The sequence below is a fragment of the Oncorhynchus keta genome, chromosome 4 (genome assembly GCF_023373465.1).
Source record: "Oncorhynchus keta strain PuntledgeMale-10-30-2019 chromosome 4, Oket_V2, whole genome shotgun sequence".
In the NCBI taxonomy this organism is placed as follows: domain Eukaryota; kingdom Metazoa; phylum Chordata; class Actinopteri; order Salmoniformes; family Salmonidae; genus Oncorhynchus; species Oncorhynchus keta.
The window spans coordinates 30,711,917-30,735,553 of NC_068424.1; the positions used below are offsets into that span (position 1 = coordinate 30,711,917).

General features: G+C 42.0%; 1 protein-coding gene across 5 annotated transcripts in view; it reads right to left on the reverse strand.

Moving 5' to 3' along the window:
* The window catches only part of LOC118382856 (POU domain, class 6, transcription factor 2-like), an 89,294-nt gene extending 78,032 nt beyond the window's left edge, over positions 1-11,262 (reverse strand). For 3 of the 5 annotated variants that reach the window (XM_052505594.1, XM_052505597.1, XM_052505585.1), the window contains exon 1: positions 9,982-10,309. In XM_052505594.1, the coding sequence (XP_052361554.1) occupies positions 9,982-10,153 (172 nt within the window). In that variant the 5' untranslated portion in view covers positions 10,154-10,309. The other 2 variants (XM_052505590.1, XM_052505588.1) reach the window with 2 other exon arrangements.
* Between the last annotated feature and the right edge of the window lie 12,375 nt (positions 11,263-23,637).

A 23,637-nucleotide genomic window follows, 5' to 3' on the forward strand; every position in this document is an offset into this window, starting at 1 on the left:
GCAGCAGAGCCGTTGTTGCTCCTAGATGTTTCCACTTCACAATAAAAGCACTTACAGTTGCCGGGGCAGCTCTAGCAGGGCATAAATGTGACGAACTGACTTGTTGGAAATGTGGTACCCTATGACGGTGCCACGTTGAAAGTCACTGAGCTCTTCAGCAAGGCCATTCTACGGCCAATGTTTGTCTATGGAGATTGCGTGGCTGTGTGCTCTATTTAATACCCCTGTCAGCAACGGGTGTGGCTGAAATAGCCGAATCCACTCATTTGAATGGGTGTCCACATACTTTTGTATATATAGTGTATCAAAGAAAGAAACAGTGATATCTATGTGAACTGCTCACAACCCTTACGTTACTGTAGGCAGAAAATGTAGAATGTACGGTGAACTCACCGCGTCCAAAGAGCGGCGCCTGTCAACCTGCATTGCATCTGGCCAAACGAGAGCAGTGGCAGAACAATTAAGAGGCAGCCGGTGGCGTCTGTGGGTGGAGACTGGGCCGGGGATGGGGAAGGGGACAGGGGCCGGTGCGGGGGGCGACTAGACACCCACATATCACGCTTGACACATCAGCCTCGGGCCCTCAGGCTATCCTACACTAATGCTGTCCCACTTTCTGCCCCCTGTCCCACAGAGCGTCTGTTCCCCCCCAATACTCTGCCTCCACATCGCCCACTCTCATAACGGTATCATAATAATGGATTACACTGCTACTGTGCAGCATCTATCATCCCAGAATCACAGAAAGTGCTCCAGTCTGCATAGAAGTCTATCTCACCTCAATCCCCAGCAATGTGAAGCAGGGTGCTAACCTCCAAATAAGGATTTATACAACTCACTATTAGTCAGGGGGTGACACGGTGAAAATGCAAAGTTCTGCAATGTTTTAACTATATAGATACTATGGGCATAACAACAAACATGGTGGGGGGGGGCAGAACCGACCCTCCATTCTCTCGAACAGAATTTCCACAGTACACAACATTCTCATAGTGCCGTCACGCTGTGGAGGGAGGGAAACGTACGGGATCGACTATTGCTTTGAAGCCCGTAACTCCATTTCCCAAGAAAAGAAGCATCACAATGTTATTTCACATCCTCAGATATGAAGGGGGGGGGAGAGACATAATAACTTCTCGATAGCCTGGATCTCGACTGCCCTATACCCCCCCCGCACCCCCTCCCCTACACCCCCGCCTCCTCTACACACCCTTTTCTCTTCCCTCAATCTTTGGTTTCAAAGGAAGCGAATCAGCCAGAAGGACAGAAGGTTATGCATTAGTACTGGTCATTGCTCAAAGAACGAGCGCTATAAATAATAAAGGGTTTGTGAAGGACACATGGGCTTGGATGGATCTCTGGTTCACACCACACAAGTCAAAGACAACATTGTAATTTCCATTCCCTGCTTCAATTATTTCCAAACATCAACGACCGTGTCAACGCCAAGGAGCTGTGACGTTTCTTTGTTAGTCCAACATGAAGAGCTTTTTTATATTGTTTATGGAAACTAGACTATGCAATACATGTTTCTTTGAAAAGTATTATTTCCCCCAGAGTATGGTGAGAACAGAATAAAGTGTATTATAGTATTCATTACATTTCCTTTGCCACTGGCAAAGTGCCCTCAATGTAATTTGCTTTACAATATTCCTTTGTACAGCAACGCAAAGGTTAACAATTCATTTCTACTATATCTGCACAATATCGTCAACAGATCATAATGTCAGTCACTTTGAAGTGCTCAGTGTCACTATGAATGCAATCTACATGACTGGGATTTTTACGTGTAAAACAGATGACCTTCTCTCTATGTCCATCTCCATCTTCCTTATTTCCTCCTTGTTCCTCAATGCTATCTGATCTGTGATGGTAGAGATAGCGAAGATAGCCCACGGGAACTCCGGGCGCATTAGAGAATGTATTACACCTGCTTTATGGGCATGCAGCTGAAATCCTCCTAATGAGATCAACCTCCTGGAGAGAAAGAGAGAGAGAGAGAGAGAGAGAGAGAGAGAGAGAGAGAGAGTCCTATTCCCTTTCTTCCTCTCCTTTATCCTAGTCTCTTTAACTTTACTGAGCTGGTCCCATTCACACACTGTGTCTCTACCACTTCATTACTTAACCCCGGCACAGCAGAACATTACAGGCCTCTTTGCATTAGCAAGCAGCCAAAATCCCCCAGTCACTCGCCCTGCTCACTAAGCTGATTACACAAAAATAATAGGTGCGGGGGGCTGCCTGCAGCAGTGTGTGTCTTTGTGTTTATGCAGAAGAGTGAAAGGCAGGTTGAAGGAGACAAGGGGATGAGGAAGTGGGAGATAAGTGAGTGGAGGTATGAAATGCAATACATGCTGATCCTAATAAAATAAAAAAGTTCCTTCCTGGTGATAACCATATTTTTATACAGGCGTATCAACTACCACTTCGGTAATCCAAATCATTTAAATTATTTCAGTGAGGTACTGCACAGTAGCTGCCAGAGTGCAAAAGAACATAAATATATTTTCTTATTAAGATGAATGAGTAACTGCTCTTACGAAATACAACAAATTAAGAGATGTAGGGTATTATACAGTAGTCTGTCTAGACCTTTTCTTGGAATGACCTCCAATCGCATACATCAATAGAAGATTCCTTTTTCTCTCCTCTTTTTAGTCTGTAGGTGACCTTTCTGAAAATGTTCCTCCATTTTGCCAGAATCGGTATAAGTGCAGGCCATTTCATGTAAACAGTAAGTGTATGAAATGAGTGGCCCTGTCGTTCCAGCCAGGCTCTATTTGACAGCATGATGATAGAAGCGTCACATCCTTGGGAGAGTAAATGCAAACTGACAAGAGATGAGCCTTTGGTTGCGGAATATAATACCCGAATTGTGCTCCGAGTGCCTTATTATCTTGTCTGCTGGTGTTTGAAAGGGGAGATTTGCTTGAGAGGGGAAGACAGAAACTGTACACAGCCACGCCATCTCGCCCCCACGGGGGGAAAATAGCGTGGCTTCCTAACCACAGCTTTCGCAACCTAATGTCCATTTTTCCTAGGCAATAAATACATGTCATCAGGATGTTGTGGTGCCTCATGGCTTCTGCTAGCTGGAGTGGAAGGCTATTTGCACAACCGTGAGAAATGAGCTTTAAAAAAAACCGTGTGAAACCATTTCACCAGTGAAGGGAGCATGGCTGGGTGTGTGGTAGACAAACATTACTCCCAGTGACATTGTCTATCAGTGCTTCCTGAGCACTCAACCCGAACCCGAGAACACCCAGAACGTGCACACCTTCACTTCAATCAACTTTTTTTTTTGCAGCAGCAGCAGCAATCAGAAATTTGTACTTATCCACTTAACTGTCAAAAATGCTATTAAAGCCAAAAGCAGCACTCTACTCTATACAAAACAGTTCATCACAAAATAACCTGGATGAACCTGAACTCGCTCACTGTGTTGACGCCGTCAGAAAGAGTCACTGAATGTCATTCTCATACTCTTTCTGCTTTTTTCCCTCTGCTGCCTCTCAACCCACTATAGCTCATAGCCACCTAGGAGAATATAGGCGCTCTCAGCCATACAGTCTCCAAGGACATGCATGGATATTTTCAAGAGCATGGTGTGAAACCATATTGTGCAGGTTTTGACAAACGCCTCTATCATTGTGTACAGTGAGGTTGACCCAGCGGTATGATTTTAACAATGAGGACGCAACAATGCAGAACTGATTTTTCTTGCACGGGAGATTTTCTTATGTCCAGGTGGAGATAAAGAGCTGGCGAACTGTACAATATCTACAAAATCAAAGAAACAGGATGATGAACCAAAGGGTCAAACTAAACCTAATTAAATAGAGCTCTTAAAAATAAAAACTCTGGCTTCAAATGCACTTGTTAACCCGGCAGCATGACGACCTTTGACCTGTTCCTGTCTGTCAGGCAACCTGTTCCTTCCTGTCTGTCAGACAAACAAAGAAATCAGTTTAAATAAGGGGAAAGGAGGATAACCTAGTCAGTTGCGCAACTGAATGCATCCAACTAAAATGTGTCTTCCACATTTAACCCAACCCGTCTGAATCAGAGATGTGTGGGGGGACTGCCTTAATCGACACCCACGTAATCGACACCCACGTAATTGACACCGGGGAGCAGTTGTTGTTGGGGGTTGACTGCTTTGCTCAAGGGCAGAACGGCAGATTTCTCCACCTTGCCGGCTCTGGGACTTGAACCAGCGACCTTTCGGGTTACTTGGCCAACGTTCTTAACCACTATCCATCATGCATCTGGCCAACGGGAACCTTACATTTCACATCATGATCAATTAACGTTCAGTAGCATGAATTACAATGGAAATATCTTCAGATTATACACATACTCGAAGGTCCCCACAGGAAAATGCTACTTCCGCATTCCCCGTAACTCTCAATACTCTACGCCCTCTTCAATCGCCACATTTGACCGCCGCAACTACAACCGGGGAAATGGACCTCTTCAATAAATTAATTAATTCAATTTAATTATTTTACCTCAACCTTAATGTTTTAATAGTTAAACGTGATCACATTTGAGTTGTACCATCTGATCGCTGCATGCCTGCATAGAAAGGGAAATGTTGGGCAACGCACCACGATAGGTTTTGCACACTGAAACCAATCTCCATAACCCTCTTTACAGGTGATCAACAATCAAATGGACATCGCCTATCCACACATGATTGCAATTAATACATGTGCTTTTCTCAGTAAATGGTTGACTTAATCACTGTCTGGTTATTCATAAGGCCTGTCTTTAGCTCAGGTGACAGAGGACAATCGTCACATGTAGGCTACATTGACCCCACCCACCAAAGTAATTATAAATTGTGCTGTTCTGGGTTAAATCATCAACAAACATTGTGAAGTTTGGAAGTCCATCAACAGCAAATAATATTGTGGATTTTGTCTAATATGTTAGGTTTGTGGCTTGGTACTTCTTAACCAAATCAAAAGTATCTGAAACGACTCATATTAGTAGCTTAATGACCATTATCCAGAAGGGGTTTGTTCACGGAGCTGAACTTACTATGATTCAGTACATAATGGAATCCTGAGTATAGTGCTGAGACACATGGACAATCATAGCTTGGCTAATAAACTGGGGTCAAAATGTAACAAAAATCTTGAGTCAGGATTTCTCTCAACATCCCACTTTTTTTTTTACTTGGACACATAAAACTACACAACAATACTTTGGAGAGGGAAACGCTGGACCATTGGACATCCACATACATTATCAAACATTTAAACCACAACTTGGAGTCTTCATAATTTTTTTTTCTGATGAAGAAATTCAAAGTATAATCAATCTCCTTAATAAAACCTGCACGTTTATAAAAGTTTGCTTCGGCCATCGTAAAGAGATACGTATCCATCCTTAACCTAGAGTACATGCCTCTGTAGTCTACGCAAAGGGGACTAAAGGAGGCTGATAAGAGAGCATGGAGTCTCCATACCTCACATACCTGTAACATGGGCTAAACATGCATATAAAAACGTGTGCACAAAGATACAGTACAACCTTGGCTTAACATTACACTTCTTCTTGTTTGTGAGCAGCAACCATCCTCCTGTCATCCACTTTGCCCTGTGGCCTGCAGTTAGGGGAGCAGTGCTGCTTCGTGAGAGGAGTTGAGCTACCTCTCTCTCTATCTCCCTCTCTCTCTCTCTCTCTCTCTCTCTCTCTCCTCTCTCTCCCTCCCTCCCTCTCTCCCTCTCCCCCCTCATCTCCTGACTGTAGCGTTTGGCTGGAGCAAGGAGGCTGGGTAGCATGGCAACCACATGTCCTGACTGCCTCTACGCTGTGCCAAGTCTCCCGGGAGGAGCAGTGGTTCTGAGGGCACACCCCAGGCACAGCCTATGGGCAGAGTCATGCCTTCCTCCATCAGCCCCACAAGAGACACCAACTCTGGCCAGTCACATATCACGACATCCTCTACCAAAACACACCACTTTATTTATAACATTTACATAACTCTGTTATCATTTTGTAATTTATGTTAAATACAGTATTATAACAATAACAACGGCCGTTTAAGAAAAGTGCATTGCAATATGAAGGATGTCATTTCTCATTTAGGAAATATTTTTTATCATTGTAGTCTGTTCAGCAGAAATGGTCTATAATTGAATGTGTGTGTGTGTGTGAGAGAGAGAGATACAGAAATAAAGAAAGGGAGATAGAGAACAAACAAACATGGACTAATGGGCTTCAGCTGTTATCAGGAGTCTGAAGGTGAAGTGAAAGAAGGCTTGATGCTTATTACAGAGAATTGCAACAGTGTTGAGATGAATGAGCTACCTGTTACCCTAGTCTCTGTTTTGGAGAACCTAGCCCTGGGATATCCTAAAAAATTCATTTGAATGACAGCTGGAGCCGTACACTGATCAGGACGTGAGGCTGTTTGGAGAACCTTCCCCCAAAATACTTCTCAGAAGTTCAGCCAAGTGGTGCTTTGTGGCAACAACAGAACGCAACACTGCCAGGCTACACACTGTCGTCCCCTTTGCACCACTCACGTGTCTAGTCCCAAAACACACAACCTGTACAGACACACAAAAACACACACCATACAGTACCTGGCTACTGTATGCTTTATCATAACGGGACAGCTGCCGTCTGATGAATTATTCATTTAGCAATAACCAACGCCTCTCTCGTCTTTTTATGTCCAATGTAACACGGCCTTGTTTATGATTGGTGTTGCAGGTAGACTGTTAGAGCATTGCTCCTCTTGGGCACCAATGGTGTTGGAGGACGTCACCAGCAATGGGTCACTCCAGATGTTATCTGTACTAACGAGTGTAAGTGATTTCCTGCACTTGATCATTAGAATTCATCCAAAAGGAGATTATAGCCCTGATTATACAGTGATTATTAGAAACTTGTTTTAACGTGATATATTTGTGTTTTTTGGCAGCAGGCAGCACACATAAATGAGAAAAGATAGCATCTCTTTTTTGCATTATCGTAATGCCTCCAAGTCTTAGCACTGAGTGCAGTACATCTGTGTAGTGGGTTGTAAACACACGTGCTCAATGTTTTCTCTCAGGAAGTGCACCCCCTTCCCTTAACTAACACGTATGGGGGAGAAAGTCACAACATTGCCGAATAAAAAAAACATCATGACACGCAAAAGTAAATGAGATGTAAAAATGGTATGTATTGTTGTGCTGACAGTGTTTCAATAGAAAAGGAGTTAAGGTATTATAGCTAAGACGAGGCCAAATGCAGAATCCAAATGTTTTTTTAATATGTTTTGTGTGTATGTATGGTGAGTATAATACATCAATATTTTTCAGTTTTTCTGGTATAATCTGAGCTCGAGGTAACCTACGCTCTGTTGCCACCTATAAACCCACATCAAACCTTACACATACATTACTGTAAGGCCAAATAGAATCATCTACAATTATGCCATATGATGACTGCATTCTTCTCGTCAGAGTCCGTGTGTACATAACTTGGTATTTGTTCTTTTGGTACTAATTTTTCATAGGATGTTTATGTTACAGAACAATGTGTCTTTTTTTGTATTAATATCATTATTATGTTTATAATGTAGTTCGTTAAATATGAGTATGTATTTTCCTACCAATATAATCACGTATAAGTAGTACTGTAGTAGTTTGTATCAATATTATCTGTAAGACACAATTCAATTTGTTTTCTTTCATGAAAACATATTAAACCCATTATCTTGTAATTCCACAAGTTCGCATATCTCTTCAGACCACTAAAAGCCTCTCTGCACACGCCGACATTTACTGTAATTTGAAGGTGGGTTCATGGAATTTTAGTCAATAATCTTTTACACTGATGTCCATGGGCATTTTCAGAAATAGACGTATTACATCCTTAACGGCTGAGTACTGACTCATAACCTTAAATGCATGTTCAGATGTGTACTAAGTCTAAAAGTACTGTACCATGAAATAGCCTTTGATGAAAGCACAGAGTAAAATGTGGTCTTAAATAGACCACATCATAGCCCCTCCCATCACTCACACCTGCAGCACAGTAGAACAAAAAAGTCAAGTTTAGCCTCTCCACGGTTCTATTAGGTCATTTAATGAAAACATTCTAATTGCAACACCTGAGAGAATTGGTAGAAGAAGAAGAAAAAAAGGAGGCCTATGTGGTGCCTTTTTGAAAAGCAGAAATGCATATCCGTATTACCATCCATATTATCAATGTTGGAATCGCTACATGTGTTTTTTTTTTATTACACATAAATTTGATGGCACCAAACATTTTCTGAGTGATCATTTGGTGTAAATAAGGATTAGTGAGTGACTGAATGTGTTTGAATTATTTTTGTGACCGCATTGTCTAAAAACTGAATGCCATTTCTTCCATCAAAAAGGATCTGAGGAAAATCCAAACAAACAAGTTGAAATAATTGAGGTTGTGTACAAGCTTTACTTTGAGGCTGAATCTACATGTTACAGCAGTCAATATTAGACATAGTGTTATGACCTGTATAGTTTCATTATAAAACACGTTTTAATCTCATTAGACCTATTGATTCATTGTTATGACCTGGGATTAAATTAGACTGCCTGGATAAGTAAATTCATTTAACTAAAAGCATATTAATTATTTCGGTCACGACTGTAATTGGACCTGAACATGAAATGAATAAGAGAGATGGATAAATACATATTTTCTATCTGTTAAAATGACATCCATTTCTTACTAATTAGTATCTCTTAATATTCCAATTGTAGTATTTAAATGTAGTTCCCTATAAGAACTATAGGCCATTTTCCAACAATTATTCATTTCACCATCATTTCAATGTCTAAATTGCTAATGTTATATTAAGTGATTTAAATGTGTTTACTGTATATACTTTTAATAAATATACATTCATATTCATACCGTTATTTGAACATTGGACTACAACAAAAACAATTGTTATTTGCTTACATAAGAATACATTGCGATCATCCACCACTGCAGAGATAATCAAGCACGAGCACATTTCACAAACCAAAACCAAAGCCAGAGATCCTCACCACTTGCTCAATTCATAGGCACCCCCCTGATACAATATAGCCTAACATTCTCTCTAATTTTGCATATTTTGTCACAACTTTCACACTTTTCACTTTTCACACAAGCAACAAAATATAAAACGCCACGTTCCAAGACATAGGCTGCGTTTACACAGGCAGCCCAATTCTGATTTATTTTCTCACTAATTGGTCTATTGACCTGTCAGATCAGCTCTGAGAAAGATCTGATGTGATTGGTCAAAAGACCAATTAGTGGAAAAATGAAAGAATTGGGCTGCCTGTGTAAACGCAGCCATAGATGCTTATTTTCAAAGTTATGAAAGGAAGGGTCACTTGTCACAAATATTTTCGTCTGTCCTACCAATCTAATCTATGTAAACTATACAAACACTAATTCCTAAATGTGTATGCCTATGCCTAAAGGCACATTGCAACTCCAAGTGTGATATTTGAACAACTCCAAGTGTGATATTTGAATAATCACCTGATGGGGACTCTCACAACATTCTAGTTGAAAATGTTACCACACCTAAACTTCTCAAGATAAACTTCTAAAGATAAATAAATTAATCAATGAGCACAAGACTGATAACAAAATACCAAACCGTTTATATATATACTTATATTTATATATATATATATATACTTATATTTCCAGTGAAAAAAGTCATGACGACATAATGAACATGTAAAACACCACATCACCTGAAAACTCACTTAAATAACTTGTCTTCTACAATACTACAACTCAGGCAACCAACCCTATTGCATCCACCTCTTCCCCGAATCCCTGCACCTCAATTTAGTTAGGTCTATCACAGTCTTCTAGCACCTGCTCCAGCAGCACCTGGTCTCAGACAGCCTTTCCCTGGCCTCTCGTGCCACAACCAGTCCCCGAAGGGAGAGGAGAGACCGAGAGCTGTCCTGTCCATGGACTCACCATAGAGCTTGTTGGGAATGTCCTCTCTGTCCCTGGCCTCGGAGGACAGGAGCAGGGACTCGTCGTTGAGCTCGCTATCTGGGGTGGCCGCTTTGTCCTCGGCCCGGAGTTCCGCCACGCTCATCTCACTGCGCAGGGAGAGCAGCGGCTTGCTCAGCTGCCCTGTAATCATCGGATCGTGGAGGGAGCTGGGGAGCCCAGGTGGGGAAAACAACAGAACAACGTGGTTAGATTTGCCTCGCAGCACACTACTCTACGCCGGCGTGTTCTCTCTGTCTACCCCCCTTCACTCTCCCATTCTCTCTATCCCGGTGTCTCCCCTCTATCGCTCACTCACCACTCTCTCTCTCCCGCCTTTCCCCTCCGTCTCGCTCTCTAGCGCTCGCTCTTGTATCTGAGACTGGTGCTGCCCCTGCTGATATTGCTGGCTGCAGCCTGCCCAGTGAAGAGCGGCTAAGGTTCGTATGGCTTTGCCATTATACCTTCCAGCCTTAAAGGTTCTCCACACCTCTCCAGGCTCGATAATACCAACAGAACAGACGTGTCACAATTTCACCATTACACTCATCCTGTACACGCATACTGTACCTAGAAATTAAATTGCTAAAGATGTATCTGCTATTACAAAACAAAAAACATCTATGTAGACAGTTTATTCATTTATCAAAGGTAAAGCCTGCACGATACTTTCAGTAAGAGCAAGAAGTCAAAGGTGTCCTTATTCTTATGCATTAAGTCAGAGGCAACCAGCTAACGATTAAGGCCTCTTCCAATCAAGAGCAGGAGTAGATCACGGCATATCATAGGTCCTCCCCAAATTATGTTTTGAATTTCCAATGTCTCACATTTGACAAAACATGAACCACCATAAACTGGAGGGAATTAGAATGACTGTCAATTAATTATTAACAAAGTAATGTATCGTGTAATGAAGTAACCTGGCTAATTACTAACTATCTAAAAGTGCACAAAATAGATAAACCATCAAAAAGCATACATACCTAAATGAAGCTCCACTAAATGACAAAAAAAGCGTGAAAGATTATCTTCTGAATGTCCAAAAAATCTGACAGAAACCAATTAAAACATGCTCGCCACCACAGAGCAGAGACCAGCTAGTGCATGATGCTTGCTACAAAACAGAAACAGCCTCCTCGACCTTGTTGCATCTGAATAGCCACTGTGGGTTCAAGCCTGAGGTTGCTTCCAAGACAAGCACTGGAGATGTCAACTCTACTTTCTCTCCTCCCTCTCTCTCTCTCTCTCTCTCTCTCCCTCTCTCTCTCTCTGCCTCTCCTGTGTCTCCTCTCCCTCCTGTCACCTCAGACTGTTCCCCCTCCCTCCTGCTCTGAGAAAACAAAGAACCGCAGCAACACAGAGAGGTAAAACTCTGTCCCACTCACGCTGCCTTATTTATGGACAAGAACATTCAGTCTAAATGGGTTGGAGATGGGGACAGGTGACCAGCATGTATGGCAAGAGGGAAAGGGGGGTCAACCTTGCCCCTGCGCCAGTACACCACCACCCCCACTCTTGCCAGGGTGGTCGATGTTTTCCTGCCCAGAGGGGCTCTTTTAATGCGCTCATCAGAGGAATCGGGGGCTTTGATATGACATGATAATCTATGAAAATGTTCATCAATGGAAATAGTAGCTGTCATCCAAAGGCGAGCCGGCTGGTCAATACTCATATCCCTGGTAACAATGTCGCTTGTCATCAGGGCTTCATTGGTGGAGCACTTAAATATGGAACTCTGAGCATAAATGTACCTCTCTGCCTGGCGAGGTAAACACATTTTCCCCTCTGTCTGAGGCTGGTCTTACGCTCTCTCTGCATCCATTTGGGCCCACCCCCACCTCCCATCTCCTATCCTTTGAGTCGCTTGATAGGTCCACTGGAGGGCAAAATTAATACCTAATTGAATCTTGCAGTCATCAAAATAATCAATAGTTTTTTATTATTTATTCTTCACAGTCTGTCGGCTGTTTGAAAGCTCAGAGGGACAGCAGCAGGGAACGCGGGCGGTGCTGAAATTTCACAATGTAATTTTCACCGGGGCATGAGAGTTCGCAAGACAACATTTAAAATAGAATCAAAATGAAGGTAGTGCCTTTTGTTGGAATGTGGGGAAAATTAAGAGAAAGGGGAATCTTTCCCCCACCAGTGATGATGAGAAATAGAATAATAATCAATGGACATTTAGATCAAGGCAGGGTCCAGATCTGTCCATCATTCCATTTCTTTCCCTTTTCCTCTTTTCATCATATAAGGAGTGTTGGTAATGCTAGCATTTCTCTTCCTGACAGACTCTAAACAAGTGGTGGGAATGAGATCACAGCTCTAATCATCAGTTCCACTGGCCTCTAAGTCTGCTGGAGGATAGGCACAGCATCTGTCTCTTTCTCCTTCATCCAGGGCTGTTAATTACATGATTAAAAAAGGGCTCTGGGTGCAGCTCTTTAGCCGAAGTGGGAATGGGTGTGTTTGGTGTGGGGGCTTAGGGGTGGAGTGGGGTGAGTAGGGGGAGTGGGGTTGCCTTAGTCCCCATGGCCTCAGTGCAGGAACAGGGAAAAGCACTTGGCTTTCACCCCTTCGTCCCTCCGTCCCTCCCACTCCTCCATCCCTACCCTCAGTGTCCATGAAAGAGGTGGTCAGCACAGAGCCCTCAGCGCTCATCAGATATCCATGCTAATAGCTAATGGCCTTAATGACGTTGTCCCCCTGAGCAAGGGACTTCTGCCTTGGTCGACCACGCTCAGCTCAACCGAAATTCAAGGCTCTGGACACTGGAAGAGAATGATAATGAAGTAATGTTAAGAATAATAAAAAGAACAAGAGTAAATGGTAATAATAAGGATACAAATGGTGGTAAAAATAATAGAATAATAATTGCACCCTGTTCGGTGTCAAACATATAGCCTGGCCTTCAGAATCGAGTAAGTTCTAACATAATATTATGACAATAATTGTTTTACAATTATAAGTGAATACTCCTAATTTATAACACATTACACAATTGAAATGAATAATCTATAAATGTTCTAAACGCAAAAAGAAATGGCCAATTTCACAGTGGCTATTTGTTTTCTGCAACTAGCCTCGTTCTACCCTGTTCCAAAGCTATCATATCCAGGTATTTGACAGTAAATCTATAAACTGATTCAGTATGACAACTATTGTCTTCTTTTATTAAGGCGCCATTGACATACTCGCAGTCACTTGTCAATAAGTTAAGAATAGATCATTCTTTGTGGCAGAATATGTGTTGCTTACATTTAGATCACAATTGATGTCCTAGAGGAGATAGCAGAGTGGTTACACTTGTGTGCAGTGTTTGAGTACAAGATGCAGGGTAAATAAGCCCTTCTTTTCACCTGAAGAAAGTTAGTCTCCAAATAATAATAAAAAGCACACTGAGAAGTTGTCTGTGAGAAGTTACAGTGAGAAGTTGTCTGTGAGAAGTTACAGTGAGAAGTTGTCTGTGAGAAGTTACAGTGAGAATTTGTCTGTGAGAAGTTACAGTGAGAAGTTGTCTGTGAGTAGTTACAGTAAGAAGTCCTCTGAGATTTAGAAAAACAAATGCCTATACAAGAGGAGCGTTAAAAGAGAATATGCTTCAGCAAAAACGAGTGACGTCATTGTCACCAATGCTGGCGGGTGGAAGGATAATGCTGGTGAAATGGATGGATAATGCACCCTACGCCCCAGAGGTATTGTATAATGTCCCATCCAGCACCTCTATGGCATGCTGCATGTGCTATGAGAGATGATGATTTGTCTCCCCCTTAGGGTAGGGAAACATACTGTTTATCCACCCATTCCCCCACTATGGCACGTCTGTTGTGCACTGGGCGGCTTTTACAGTAGTGTCCAGCTATTCCCATGTTAAGACAAAACGATATAAATAAATGAAAAAAGGTCAAGTGAAATCTCAAATATACAGTATTTTCAATAAATATGCTCTGATGCTTTCTTATCCTTTATAGACATGTGACTCCAGTGCAATTCATTCAGATTTCTTCATCAAGTGATACCGGTATCATACAGTAAACTGATGGCTAACTTGAAATTTAATGTAAGGTATCTCTCCCGCAAGCACATTATTCTCTGAATGGAATAGGACGACTTTTCCCAGAATGACCGTTTAAACCATCCAACAGGAAAATGTACGTCTCTCTTTCATATTTCTCATTAATAATCAATGATTAAGGTTCCCTACCTCCACTAAAATAAAAAAAAACGCTCCAAAATGCCATGCCATAATGGATCAGCGCAGGCCGAAGACTATCAAAGACTGTATATTAAAAAGAGTTCTTTGAAGCCTGCAAACCAGGAGACACAGCAGATCCACAAAAAATAAAATAACCTGATTGGCCAGGAGTGTGTTTTTTTGTTACATCAATCCACAGTGCTGACATTCTGGAGCATCAAAGCTTTTGCTGTGTCTAATCTGACTCCTCCTACAAGGGCAGGGGAAGCTTTCCCTGTGTAAAATGCAACAAGCTTTTGGTCGTGTTCCTCTGCTCAGACGTTGCTGACCAGATCTTACGATACCTGGATAGGTATTTTATGTATCAGCTAACCATATCATATGATATAGCAATCTGGTGCCCGACGGCACCAGATTGGTTGGTGCATGCAACATCTGAGCAGGGGAAAGCTACCTTTACCTTTACCTTTACCAGTGCGACATATGACTGGTCATTTCGGAACGCATCTCCCTCAGCATTCTACAGAACAGGTCTAACCTACACTACATTCTGCTCAAAACCGGCTTAATGACACAGCAATGTATCAACTTTAAGAAGGTCACTTCATCTTCATGTTAATTCCAATATCTCCTGTAGTCTGCATTTACCCAAAATCTACAATTAGATTACATTTAAAAAACAAAACATTACAAACTCAGACAGCTGTGCAGAGGGAGAAAAAAGAGAGGGAAATAGAGAGGGGTATCACTGGGCCAATGTTACATTTGCCACTATCACGACTGAAAGGCCCAGAGAGCCACACAGCACCATGGGAGTTTAAAGTCAACTTACCCCAGCCTCCCCCAGCCACCGCTGGGACCTGCACCATAACCACATTCTCATGAAAGGCGTGAAAATCTGATTTCCCAAAAAGGATTGGTAATTTTCTATGAGGGAAGAGGCAGCGATCGATAAATCATTGCTAAATAGATTGTAACGAAAAAAATGATTCCCCACTGGTGTCAGTGCATTTAGAAGTCTCCTGAGGATGGATAAGAGGAGGTGGAGGTGGAACTCAATCTCAATAAAGCAGATACAAATCATGCCTATAGCACCCATCTGGACCCAAGCCACACCACTACCACAGCAGAGTAAAGCCTTATAAATATCATTCTAGTTTGAGAGGCAGGAGAATGAGCACAAATGTTTTTACTCTACTGGTTCCCACGTGTTTGTTTTGTCTGATGCCCCCCCCCCCCAACAATAAATACAATATGAGCCTATCATACCTGTAATGTTCTCTCTGGCCAAGCTGGCAACGGCAGCCTCAGATGCCAGGAGTGACTTCTTGCAGTGAACGTCATTGAAAGAATCACTTCATTGAGTTTTCATGTCAACAGGGAGTGTTAGTCATTCACTGTCTAATACAAACTAATTGCAGAAGGGGGCAGTGGGTCGGATCTACTGTTGGTTGATCATAATTAGGGGAGAAGCAATACGCTGAATGTCAACTAGAGGAAGATATTGTTTTCCTGCTTAGATAGAAATTAATAGCTGATCCCAGCCCACATCTATCACATTTGCATGGAGATACTTTTTGTTGAAAAACATTACATTTATACCTTATTTAACATTAATGACAAGTTGGACAATAACATATTCCATTCCGTTAATGATAATTTGGACAATAAAACATTATATTCCTCTTGATACCTTGACAATAACTATTCTTTCACTGGCTCAACGCTTCTAGGCAAGCAACACTGAACCACGCGTGAGAGCACCAGCTGTTCATGCTCTCCCTAGCCGATGTAAGAAAGACCTTTAAACAAGGCCGCAGGGCCAGACGGATTATCAAGACGCGTACTCAGAGCATATGCTGACCAGCTGGCAAGTGTCTTTACTGACATTTTCAACCTCTCCCTGACCCAGTCTGTAATATGTACATGTTTCAAGCCAACCACCATAGTCCCTGCACGAAAGAGCGCTAAGGTAAAATGTCTCAATGTCTACCGCCCTGTAGCACTCACATCTTTAGCCATGAAATGCTTTGAAAGGCTGGTTATGGATCACATCACCACCATCATCACAGAAACCCTGGACACACTTCAATTTGCATACTGCCCCAACAAATCCACAGATTACGGAATCTCTATTGCACTCCACACTGCCTATTCCCACCTGGACAAAAGGAACACCAACTTCAGAATGCTGTTCATTGACTACAGCTCAGCGTTCAACACCACAGTGCCATCACCAAGCTAAGGACCCTAGGACTGAAGACCTCCCTCTGCAACTGTATCCTGGACTTCCTGACGGGCTACCCCAGGTTGTCATGGTAGTTTAACACATCTGTCACTCTGCCCCTCAACACGGGGTCCCCTCAGGGGTGCATGCTTAGTCCCCTCCTGTTCTCCCTGTTCACCTACGACTGCGTGGCTGCGCATGACTCCAACACCATTATTAAGTTTGCCAACAACACAACGGTGGTAGGCCTGATCACCGGCGACGATGAGACAGCCGCACTGCCAGGACAACAACCTCTCCCTCAACGTGGGTAAGACAAAGGAGCTTATCGTGGACTACAGGAAACGATCGACATGGCTGTAGTGGATGTGAATGACAGGGCTGTCATTCACATCGACAGGGCTGTAGTGGAGTGGGTTGAGAGCTTCAAGTTCCTCAGTTCCTCTGTGTCCACACCCCGAAGGACCTATCATGGTGCAAACCGTGGGCAGTTGGTGACGTTTTTTTTCATGAGCATGTCCTTACTTCTATTGCAGCATGTTGGACGACTGTCATTCATGTTCCATTCACCCAGTTCAATGTAACAACCATAGGTTTAGGCTACTACATGATACTCACATTTTCCCTATACCCATCATGAGGTTGCTACAACCTAGCCTACGAATTAAAGTCTACAACGAGAGAAAAGAGAAAAGGTGACAGACAGTAACACATGGCAGACAGCGATACATCACTAGCCACTTTAAACAATGCTACCTAATATAATGTTTACATACCCTACATTATTCATCTCATATGTATACGTATATACTGTACTCTATATCATCTACTGCATCCTTATGTAATACATGTATCACTAGCCACTTTAACTATGCCACTTTGTCTACATACTCATCTCATATGTATATACGTACTCGATACTCGATATATGTACTCGATACCATCTACTGTATCTTGCCTATGCTGCTCTGTACCATCACTCATTCATATATCTTTATGTACATATTCTTTATCCCCTTACACTGTGTATAAGACAGTAGTTTTGGAATTGTTAGTTAGATTACTTGTTGGTTATTACTGCATTGTCGGAACTAGAAGCACAAGCATTTCGCTACACTCGCATTAACATCTCCTAAACATGTGTATGTGAAAAATAAAATTTGATTTGAGTTGATTTGATTTGACATTCAATACCTCCTTGTACACTCCTTCCTGCATCTAGCTGATCTAGGGTATAATCATTAGTCCAATAGTTGCAAACAAGAATTTCAATTGGACAAATTCAGGTATGTTTATCCCCGTTTAAATCCGTTTAAGAAATGTTTTTCAACAGAATCGGTGGAATGAATACACCCCTGTACATCACTGAGGCCGAACTCCCTGCCATTCATGACCTCTATACCAGATGGTGTCAGAGGAAAGCCCTAAAAATTGTCAAAGACTCCAGCCCTCCAAGTCCTAAACTGTTCTCTCTGCTGCCGCACGGCAGAACAACTTCTACCCCCAAGCCAATAGACTCCTGAACAGTTCATCCACCTGACTGTGCTGCTGCTCCAGTTTCAACTGTTCTGCCTTGTTATTATTCGACCATGCTGGTCATTTATGAACATTTGAACATCTTGGCCATGTTCTGTTATAATCTCCACCCGGCACAGCCAGAAGAGGACTGGCCACCCCACATAGCCTGGTTCCTCTCTAGGTTTCTTCCTAGGTTTTGGCCTTTCTAGGGAGTTTTTCCTAGCCACCGTGCTTCTACACCTGCATTGCTTGCTGTTTGGGGTTTTAGGCTGGGTTTCTGTACAGCACTTTGAGATATCAGCTGATGTACGAAGGGCTATATAAATAAAATTTGATTGATTGATTGATCAATTGGCTACCCGGACTATTTACATTTGTATATTTTTTTACTGCACTGATTCTATTGCACCGGCTCTATGCACACACACTAGACTTCACCCACTCACATATACTACACTGACACTCCAACACACACATACACATACACATACACAAACATGCATATTGACGCCAAACACACACAGTCACACAGACACACTTTCACACTCTTTACACACGCTGCCTGCACTTATTATCTATCCTGATTCCCTACCGACATGTACCTACAACTACCTCGTGCCGCTGCACATTGACTCGGTTCAGGTGCTCCTTGTATATAGCCTCGTTATTGTTATTTTATTGTGTTACTATTTCCTTAATTGTATTTTCTAGCATTTGTCTTACTTTTTAACTCGGCATTGTTGTGAATGGGCTTGTAAGTAAGCATGTCACGGTAAAGTCTACACCTGTTGTATTCCGCTCATGTGACCAATACAATTTGATTTCATTTAGACTAATATAGTTAACTTAACTGTGTGTGTTGGCTACCTTATTTAATATATTATACTAGATGCATAATGCTCTCAAGCCTCTACTTTGCAGAATGGCTGTAACAGGCGTTGCTAAAGGCAGTACATTATTATAATACCCTACTCAGTTATTTATTATCAAAACAATTGGGCATCTATACTGAACAAAATTGCAATATGTAAAGTGTTGGTCTCATGTTTCATGAGCTGAAATAAATGTGTTTACAATCCTGCTAGAGAGCATTTATCCTTTGCCAGGATAATCCACCCTGTAACGATCCTCTTCCTGTGAATGACTGGACCAAGGTGCAGCGTGAGACGTGTTCATGATATTTTATTAAAATCAGAACACTAGAACAAAAAATAACAAAGAGGAAAACGAACAGTTCTGTGAGGACACTAACTATACAGAAAACAACTACCCACAAAACCCATGTGGGCAAGAGCTACCTAAGTATGGTTCCCAATCAGAGACAACGATAGACAGCTGTCCCTGATTGAGAACCATACCCGGCCAAAAACAAAGAAATACAAAAACATTGAAAAAAGAACATTGAATGCCCACCCTAGTCACACCCTGGCCTAACCAAAATAGAGAATAAAAGCCTCTATGGCCAGGGAAGTGACACACCCCCTTGACAGGTGTGGCATATCAAGAAGCTGACTAAACAGCCTGATCATTACACAGGTGCACCTTGTGCTGGAGACAATAAATGGCCACAACACAATTGCCACAGATGTCTCAAGTTTTGAGGGAGCATGCAAATGGCATGCTGACTGCAGGAATGCCTACCAGAGATTTGTTATTTTCATTTCTCTACCATAAGCCATCGTTTTAGAGAATTTGGCAGTACATCCAAACAGCCTCACAACCACAGACCACGTGTAAGCACCAGGACCGCCACATCCAGTTTTTTCACCTGCGGGATCGTCTGAGACCAGCCAGCTGGACAGCTGATGAAACTGAGGAGTATTTCTGTCTGTAATAAAGCCTTTTTGTGGGGGAAAACTCATTCTGATTGGCTGGACCTGACTCCCCTGTGGGTGGGCCGGTGCCCTTCCAGGCCCATCCATGGTTGCGCCCCTGCCCAGTCATGTGAAATCCATAGATTAGGGCCTAATTTATTTATTTCCATTGACTGATTTCCTTATGAACTGTAACTCAGCAAAATTGTTGAAGTGGTTGCATATTGCGTTTATATTTTTTGATCAGTATATTATGTCCCGGGGCCTCCCGAGTAGTGCATCGGCCTAAGGCAATGCATCACAGTGCTTGAGGTGTCACTACAGACCCGGTTTCGATTCCAGGCTGTGTCACAACTGGCTGTGATCGGGAGTCCCATAGGGCGGTGCACAATTGGCCCAGCGTCGTCCAGGTTAGGGGAGGGTTTGGCCGGGAGGGCTTTACTTTGCTCATCTCGCTGTAGTGACTCCTTGTGGCGGGCCGGGCGTCTGCAGGCTGACTTTGGTCGTCAGTTGAACGGTGTTTCCTCAGACACAAGGAGGCTTCCGGCTTCCGGGTTAAGCGGGCAGGTGTTAAGGAGCGCAGTTTGACGGGTCATGTTTCAGAGAAGGCATGACTCGACCTTCGCCTCTCCCGAGCCCCTTCGGGAGTTGCAGCGATGAGACAAGAACATAATTGAAATTTGGAGAAAAAGGGGGTAAAATACAACAACACCAAAAATGATAGTATATTATGTCCCACTACTCTGGAGAATTGGCCCACAAATGTAGGCCTAGGTCATGGCCAAATATTCGTAGCCTATGTGCTGATGTCATTATATGCACCAAATAAAATTCATAGACCTTCCTCAAATGTTTGTTTAATTCATTTGAGATTATAGAGATTACAATGTATCTTATTGTTATTGACACAAAAGGCAGGTGTTTCATAATATTTTAACAAGATGATTTCATCTGGCAATGTTGACCACCAAAACAAGAGTAGGAAGTCCCATATGACAAACGATTACTGGTAAACAGCTGAGTGAGGTTCTAAAATGTGGCATAACAACTACGTATATAACCATTCACAAATGACATTGAAATACATGAACCTATATTTATGGATAGAACTTATACTAGGCTACTTATTGCAAAGGTTACTTTGGACTACCTTCCGTTTCAACAAAGATAATGATTGATTTCAAGCCAGATTTATTTTAGAAAAAAATATTTTTTGAAACATTACATTTTTTTTGTGGAGCGGACCGGTCAGTTTTTATGACGTCATATGCTGACAGAAATGGCTAATTGCATTGTTTACAAGAGTGAATTTGCTTGCATATCATAGTCTATACATGTGTATACTTTTTAATTTGATTTATTTCGTTTTTTGTAGTTTTTTTTTCTATTATTCAAGTAAGTTTACTCTGTTATCCTGAATATTGCCCTGTATTTGTGAAAAAATGCTTAGAATCAACACAAAGGCAACACTGATAAGCTTACCCTTGGAGAACCCAGATTTGCCAGCCTACAAATGTCCAGAACTGGATAGAAATATAAAAGGGAAATGTGTACTTATGAGGTGCTTTTAAGGCAAGGTGACAACAAATGTTTCTTATCTGATACCTGCAGGGCCAAAGTCTCTCATGTGTTCACAGTAGACCAGCATGGAGTATTGATTTGTCCAGAATCACTCAGATCTGAGAGAAATGTGTTGATTGTTTCCCAGTAGTTCCCTCTTCTAGTGATGCGGTGGGATAGAAGAAGTAAGAGGTAAAGCCATCTCTGCCAAGATGCAGCTCTCTGTTTGCATCAATTTGGGGAGTTAAAGCCCTATAGTAAGACTGAGGATTGAAATGCATGCAGCGCATTTGGAAGGTATTCAGACCCCTTGACTTTTCCACATTTTGTTACACTACAGCCTTAATCTAACTTTTATAAAAAAAATATAAAAAAAAATAGTAATCTACACACAATACCCCATAATGTCAAAGCAAAAACAGGTTTTTTGACATTTTTGTGAAACGATTAAAAATAAAAAAACAGAAATATCTTATTAACATAAGTATTCAGAGCAATTGCTATTAGACTTGAAATTGAGCTCAGGTGCATCCTACTACCACTGATAGTCCTTGAGATGTTTCTACAACTGGACCTAGCCATGAGGTCAAAGGAATTGTCAGTAGAGCTCTGAGACAAGATTGTGTCGAGGCACAGATCTAGGGTAGGGTACCAAAAACATTCTGCAGCATTGAAGATCCCCAAGAACACAGTGGCCTCCATCATTCTTAAATGGAAGAACTTTTGAACCACCAAGACTCTTCCTATAGCTGGCCGCCCTGCCACACTGAGCAATTGGGAGAGAAGGGCCTTGGTCAGGGAGGTGACCAAGAACCCAACGGTCACTCTGACAGAGCTCTAGAGTTCCTCTGTGGAGATTGGAGAACCTTCCAGAAGGTCAATCATCTCTGCAGCACTCCACCAATCAGGCCTTTATGGTAGCGGCCAGATGGAAGCCACTCCTCAGTAATAGGCACATGACAGCCTGCTTGGAGTTGACCAAACGGCACCGAAAGACTCTCGGCATTCAGGCCAAACAGCTCAGTCCAGAGAATCTTGTTTGTCATGGTCTGTGAGTCCTTTATGTGCCTTTTGGCAAACTCGTGCATTTTACTGAGGAGTGGCTTCTGTCTGGCCACTCTACCACAAAGGCCTGATTGCTGTAGTGCTGCAGAGATGGTTCTCTCTATAGAGGAAATCTGGAGCTCTGTCAGAGTGACCATTGGGTTTTAATAATTGGCACATTCATTCATTAGCAACAGTCTTTATGCCCTTCCACAAATCTGTGTCATGTCTCAGGTAGCTTGTGAAAGCAAGCATGGTTAGAATGCAATAATTGACAAATATTTTACATATTCAAATAATTCCCATGTGCCAACGTATAGTCACGGTTGGTGCCATGGTGAAACCTGCACCCCTGTAGATCTGTTCTGCAAAGAAACATTATTTTTATAGTTTAAAAAAAGGCCATTTCGCTAGCTGTAGGCATTTATAATTAAATGTGGAGTGGAGTTTTAAAGTTACGGGGTGACATCACGTGCCCTGCGTACCTTCAAAATGATTCTGCAATCATAATTTCTTCAAAATAAACTATTTACATCATCATTTGTTGCAATAAAGAAAGCTCAACAAATGAAAAATCCACCCCTGTCGAATGTATAAAAGTGTTGTCTATCTTTAGAACATTTCTGCTATATCTGCCATTGCCATTACACATATCGAAATGATTTTTCTGTGACATTGCTTTTGTCTAATAAAAATGGGTCAATGGAAACATGGCAGCAAAACTATTTTAGATGTTTCAGTTATCTAAACTAATCATGGCCGAATACTGACCGGGCATGCAGGGCATGTGCCCAGGGGCTCTGACCTCCTTACTCTCACTCATATATCATTAACATGACATACGTCATGGCAAAATGTGTAGAATTGCATGAAATTTGCTTTAAAACTGCAAAAATGTATCTCTGCCCCATGGCAAATTAAGTAGAATTGCATGAAATATGTTATAAAAGGGCAACATGTTCTCTCCGCCCCATGGCAAAATGTGTCATTCTGCAGAAAGCTTGCTTTAAAACTGAAACAAATGTAATTTTCTAAGTAAAATTGTTTGAATTGCATGAAATTTGTTATAAAATTGCAGCAAAAAAATCCGCCGTCAAGAGAGGACACACAAAAAATGTGCCCGGTTGGTGGGGGTATCACTTAGGTATCCCAAAATGCTAGAGCAGGCCCTGATGTGGACCACCAAAACATTTCACAGGATGTCCCCCTTGGTAAACATTTTATGGTAAACACCTTTGTTATGATCATGTTGTTTAATTAGCTTCTTGATATGCCACACCTGT